Below are 6,452 nucleotides of genomic sequence, written 5' to 3' on the forward strand. Positions count from 1 at the left end.
GGAAATTAAAATGAAAAAAAATGGAGAATGACTGTAGCTCTACAGGATGAATCAAAATATCCATTTTAAAATAACTGCAGCAAACTGAAACTGATTTACTTGGGAGGTTGGGTCCTTCCCCCCCACCCCCACCTCTGGATGTAGCAGAGGAACAATGCTATTCAGTTTGGAGGCCTTTTTTTTGCACGATCAGAATCATTTGATAACCATCATGCTACCTAACGCTGGGCTGACTCTTGTTTTTTCCCCACCAAACTGTTTTGGCCTGCCAGTGAGTTTTGCATACCAATCAATTACATCTGCTGATTTCTGCTGTCAAACCCTACTCACCCAATAGGTTAGGCTTATTGATTGATGGCTGTAATGGTATGTGGGAAAGACCTTGGAAGATGGGGGGAAGAGATGCTGCCACGGGAACAGTCAGATAAGAGAGGGCATAGCCCACAGCTGCATAATGGCAAGAGGCTCAGAAGGGACCCTCCCTAGTTTCTTGGGCTGTGAAGGAGATGGGGGTTGGGGGGAGGATTGTACTTTCAGACTTGCAAGATTGTGTCAATATAGCTTTACAATAAAGTAGAATTAGCATACCCAATTGTGTTTCCTGTCTGGTCTACCTGGTAAGGCTGACAATGGCTGACAGTTACTTCTGCGAACCTATGTGCCCATGCTGTAAGCACAACAAGGATGTCACAACAATCGATTACATCTGTGGTGGGCAAAAACATTTTGGACATGAGAATTTAACGCTAGCGGCAGGCAAAAGAGGAACAAGAGTCGCTGGGTTCTTGAGAGCGGCAGCGAGGATCTTGAAAGGTTGCAGGAGGGCTGTAAGCGCTGGAGATGACTTTGGGAGATGGGAGGAAGAGTCCCAGACGAGGCAACCATCCTGCAAAAAGTATCTCAGCCCACAGAAGGAGAGGAGGCGTGGGAATCCTCTCAGAAGGGACTCTCCCTAGTTTTCCGGAGAGTAAAATGAGAGGAGGGGAGGAATATTTTCAGATTTGCAAGATTCTGTTACTGTAACTTTACCATAAAGATAGAGCTAGTAGTCCTGGTGGGGCTTCTTTTTTGGTCTACCTCAAAGGGGCAACATGGGCAGAGAGTAGCAAAGTGTTTACGAGGAAAGGAACATGAGGGACTAGTTGGGTTTCTCAAATCCTATCCAGCCTCTGATTTTGAATGAAGACCCATGCTGGCTTCTGAATCTCCTTCCCTATTTCAAACTTGCTACCCATCCTTTCAGTTCATCCCTTCCAGGCAGTGAGAGGAGGAGGAGGAGGAGGAGGAGGAGGAGGAGGAGGAGGAGGAGGAGGAGGAGGAGGAGGATGATTTTCAGAAAGCCATGAGACAGCCCGATGGACCTCCTGACCACCTCTGTACCCTACCCTTTTCTGACCATTTAAACCCCAAACTCCAAAAAGACAACCGGGACAACAACCAAGTTTGGAGAGAGTTGTGTTGTTTCTCTGACCCCACCCCTCCCACTGGATCTGGATGTCCCATCTCTGTTTCTTCTCAACAGTGTCCCTGTCTCCTCCCTAGATTGCGCTATTAACCATCTGTTTGCAGATCGGACAGGTCTGTTCAGCCATGGGTTGGATGAGTAACCAGGTGTTGATACAGGTGTAGTGGAAGACATGGGCACAGGGAAGAATGTTCAGCAAGTCGCCGGCTTCATATTCGGCCAGGCAGATTACACACGAGTCATACCTGTCACCTCTTCTGAAGGTCTTCACTCGGATGCCTTGGCTGGGCTGGCTCCATTTCACCCAGCTGGCCAGCAGCAAGAAACTGGTGCCCATGCTGAGGCTGATCAGCAGCCCAAACTCATGGAAGAATTTGAGGAATACTTGTTGGGTACAGTAACCCGGCCAGATTAGCAGGCAATGCAGAGCGGATTCGTAAACGGCTGCGTCCGTTTTGTCCCAGCAGAAATTGTAATGGCCCCATGGCACCACCACCATAATTTGCACATCCTTCGCTGAACGAACTTGCCTTTTCAGAAGCGTAGAAGTTGTCCCTCCAATAAACAGTGCCGGAATAACGATCTGCAATCTGCTTTCTTCCATTGGGACTGCCATGCTCACCAACAAATCGGAGTAGGAGTTGTAGATAACAGCTGCCTGGTACCCAGCTTCTTGGGCATGGAAAACTTTGAGGTTGAAGGGACAGTCGTAGCGGCGGATGAGGGCAATGAAGCTGGAGAGCGTCCTGTTGGAAGCTGGGGTGGCTTTTATGGGGTGGCAAGCGTTCGCAGGTACCGCTTCAACAAGGTAACCCTTGAGACCAGTTAGAGGGACTGGTGGACCGAAGCAGGCTGGGACAGCTTTAAAATCCAGACAGCTGTTGTTCTGGGTGTACACCAGATGAACAAATGGCGTGGCCAAGGCGGTTTCAAGAAACAAAGAAAAGGCTACTAGCAGAGGAAGAGCTTCAACTGAACACCACATGATGGAGATCACCTTCTGCAAACAGAGTGGATGGAGGATGGAGAGTGGCAGAATATCTGGAGTTCACCCCCTTGGCATTTTGGAGAGCTGGTTATGGAGCCGTTGAGGCAACATCAACCCAAAGACTGTCTTCAGGAGCAGAACCCAGATGTCTCCTTCCTCGGAACTGGCTTTCAGCGTCTCCTGGAATTATGAAAACGCAACTTGTTCACTCAGCCACACTGGCACGACACTTTCCACCACAGGGCATGTAGCTCCCACCCACTGCAGTTCTAGTAGTTGGAAACTGCCCACTCCCTTATGACATCACTCTCTCACCGCTTGGGCTACTATCTCTGAGTAGTAGGGGGAGAAGATGTCACTTGTGTGCAGGTGTGCTTCTGTGTGAAAGAGAGAAGGGCAAAGAGAATTTTTCAGTAACTCAGGGAGGGCTGAATTGGGTGGCACAATATCTAGAATGGCCTGTGAATCTTTGGGCCATTTTTGGGTTTTCCTGTTGCTCCAAGACTTGCCTGAATAACGTGGCTGTTTTGAGTTCAGTCCCACCTCTTGGGTGGTCTTTTGCTCCTAACTCTGTTTTCAGTTGTTGTCTGGTCCCTCAGGGCCAATCCCCAACACACTGAGCTGTGTCCTGGATCTCTTCAAACCATGCTGAGAGTTCAGCCTAACATACTAGCATGGATGGATGGATCATTGCAGACTAACAGGAGAGATCCATATTTCCAACAGATGACTCCCAACATTTCTGGAAGACAGGGAGGAACCCATCAGAAACCTAGCTTCACCCTGTAGGACACAGTTCTGAGTTCTCAAGGCAAGTGGAAGTGACGTCATTATTCCTGAGCTGATAGATCCAGCAACAGTCTTGTTCTGACTCAAATGAGGCTGATTTTGGCAATCTGCAGGAGATTATTTCCAGCGGAAACCAACTTCCACACCCAGCAGCAGTTTCCTCCTTTCTTTACCTTACCTCCTTACGTCTACCTTTCTTTATACCAATATAAATTGACACCAATTTGATGTCAACTCTATCAGTTCCAACCTGGGCAACATCCAGACATATGGACTTCAGTTCCCAGGATTCCCCAGCCCACTTGATCATCGATGAACATTCTGGGAGCTGAAGTCCACATATTCAGAAGCTGCCCAGGCTAGGAAACATTGATTTATGAAATGCCATCCAGGTGTCAGGTCGTGATTGGCTTCTAAGGCCTTAACCTCCCACCTTAATATTATTCATTGAACCATGCTAATATTCATGATCTTCTACCGAGCTTGCACAGGCGTTAACTTCTCCCCTGTTTCCCGTAAAGCCTTGCTATATAACTTGCCTTTGAAGTAATAACTGGTTTTAGTTCATTGTTATAGATTGCTCCTAGAGTAAGTAACTAATAGGCTTCTTGAGTAGTATGAATCTCATAAGAGTATTGTGGGTGGTTCACGCGCCCTCTTTTAGATCTGAACAGCTGAGCAAGCATCTTTCCTGCTTGACTGTTCCTTGCATCAACTGCTAAACAAATTAAGCTAGCTTGATGAAACAAGTTGCTATCAAATCTTTCTGGACCCTGGATTCTCAACATGACACTTCTGAGTGACGATGCGCCTGCATATCTTTCTTTCACTTTTTTACTCCCATCAGACCCCACCTCCCACATCTTAGCAGGGATTCTAGAATCTATGTTAGAAAGTATCCCTGAAGCCATCAAGGTCAACTAACTCCCTGTTCAGTGTAGGAATCCAAGATTAAACATCCCAGACAGATAGTTGCCCAGCTTCTGTTGAATGCCCTCAACGAAGGGAAAGCTTCTACTTCTTGGGGTCACTGATTCCACTGTGCAACTCCACCACCGTTCAGAAGAATTTCCTATGATTCATCTGCCTTCCTGCAATTTAAGCCAACTGTAATTTAGTCCTCCCTCCATTTATCCTCGTTGTAACAACTCGGCAAGGAGCGCTGTAGAATTGGATGAGGCCCCTGCAGCCAGGAGGTCCAACCCAGTCGGTGCAAAAGTCCAAACTAAAGTATCTCAGACAGATGGTTCTCCAACCTCCATTAGAACCTATCCAGTGGAATGGGGACCCATCACCCCTCTGGGTCACTGTCAACTTGCTGTTACTTTTAAGAAGTGTTCCTAGCATGCATCTGAATCTGCCTCCCTGTAACCCAGATCGATAATTAGGTGTCCTACACACTAAAACAGTGGAGAGGAGGTCATGACCTTCTTCTGGGCAACATCTCCTTAAGGCCAGGCAGTCCTTGTTCCAACAGAAGAGCACTGAAGATGTTGCCTAGTCGGGTAATGAAACGTCTGCAAGAAAACAACCAAGCTCAGAGAACCCCAAGGACTCTACGCTATTCCTTGTTCCTTTAGTCTGTTTTCATAGCACTTATTTTTTGGGGATTTGGGATCCATATATCTTGTGACGATAGGAAAGTTTGGATCTTAAACCTCCTCCAGGCCTATATTTTCATCCTTCGCTCATCAAACAAGAACTCAGCCCTGCCATATGCTCTGTGGTTTGTCTATGCTGTGGGCTATTGCCACGTCAAGATGCTCTCCCCCAGTTCCTCCAGCTTAGCCCACCACCATTCCTCCCTCCCTCCCTCCCGCCCCTGCAATATACTTGCTCATTAGGATTTTGATTTATTTAAATGTCAACAAGCCACCAAGGAAATGCAGCTGTGGTTGTGTAAGAGCAGAGCAATTAAGGAGAAAAGATCCCACTTCACCACTTGAAAAGAAGACAAACTTAGTGGAGGGATAAGCCGCCCTGCTTGGCTTTTAACTGATCACTCACCAAACCTGTTTTCTTCTCATTTTTCTCCTCTCTAGGTTGAAGTCAACCTGTCTTGACACAGGATCTCCAGTGCAGGAATCTTGTGGCTCTACCAGCCTGAGAAGGTAGCCACCCAGCCAACTACCTCCAATCATGTCATGAATCTGCTTAGCAGGATATTTTTTTAGATGTGTGAATCTTTCTATATGCTTATGGGGACAGCTCAGAGATAGGGCCTTAAATTGTCTCTGGGTCAGTGCCCAACCCAACACTTCCAGTTCAAGTCTTAGGAAGCCATTGTTGACAAAGGTGCTGAGAGTCTTCTGCTTACCTGTTGGGGGAGAAGGGTTGGAAGATGAGGGTTGAAACTGAGGGTTGAAAGCAGAGAACTAGATGTTGGGACCAGCTGAGACAGTTGTGCAAACCCAGTTCAGGTGCCCTTAACAGCCAAGCCCACAAAAGGATAGGAGAAAAACAACTTAGGATTTAAACCATGGGCTCATCCTATGAGTAAATTCTTAGGCTCTGTAGAAGCTTATCTTCATTAGGTGGGCAGAAAATATCTGCAGTAAAGCTGCTTATACATTCAAATCCTGTCCTTGATGTTTCTATGAAATGTCTTGAGATGTCTTGAGTTGGTGAGTTGATGCTCCCCACCCATGAAATGTCTTGAGATGTCTTAAGTTGGTGATTTGATGCTCCCCACTGTTTGTAAAGGACATCCTCACAACACCACCTCTATCTCATCACCAGCCCACTGGTGGATCTAAGATGTCCCAACATGAAAGTACTGTCTTTCCCCTTACCTTGACACAGACTTTCCCAGGTGGACAACCTGGACACAGGAGGAGAAGGCGGCTTGGATGACTGTTAGGCTTGGCAGTCTGCACAGTTCCAAGTAGGACAGCAGGTTTGCTATGGGATTGCTCCCTCCCACTGTGCCTCCAAGCCCATTTTGGTGGTGTGATCTTAGTAGACTTGGGGGAGTGGTACAATTGCCCAACCCTGCTTCACATTTAGGGTAATGGTCTCTGGCTGAATACAAGACCTTGGATTTTGAAGTCTCCCAGATGAGCTAGCAGGATCTTGAAGGAAAGGGAACAAGACAAGATGGGAAAGATCCTACAACACTTGAAAAATGTGGTCAGAGGAAGGAGATCTGCCTAGCCTGATGGCTTTATAGAACCAATTTGCTTCTTGGGAGGGAGTCTGACCCCATCCCCT

At 47.1% G+C, this 6,452-nt stretch overlaps 1 protein-coding gene across 1 annotated transcript; it reads right to left on the reverse strand.

Moving 5' to 3' along the window:
* Positions 1 to 1,538: 1,538 nt before the first annotated feature.
* ZNRF4 (zinc and ring finger 4) lies at positions 1,539 to 2,450 on the reverse strand. The gene has a single exon (XM_025168070.2). It carries the CDS (start codon positions 2,448 to 2,450, stop codon positions 1,539 to 1,541), a length of 912 nt encoding a protein of 303 aa, XP_025023838.2.
* Between the last annotated feature and the right edge of the window lie 4,002 nt (positions 2,451 to 6,452).

This window comes from Python bivittatus, unplaced genomic scaffold (genome assembly GCF_059951505.1).
Source record: "Python bivittatus isolate LINGU-HERP-01145 unplaced genomic scaffold, Pbiv_v1 ctg000580_np1212, whole genome shotgun sequence".
Taxonomy (NCBI): Eukaryota; Metazoa; Chordata; class Lepidosauria; order Squamata; family Pythonidae; genus Python; species Python bivittatus.

Bases quoted from the DNA above. Each gene is read 5' to 3' on its own strand.
- ZNRF4 (XM_025168070.2), bottom strand. From the start codon at position 2,450: ATGTGGTGTTCAGTTGAAGCTCTTCCTCTGCTAGTAGCCTTTTCTTTG.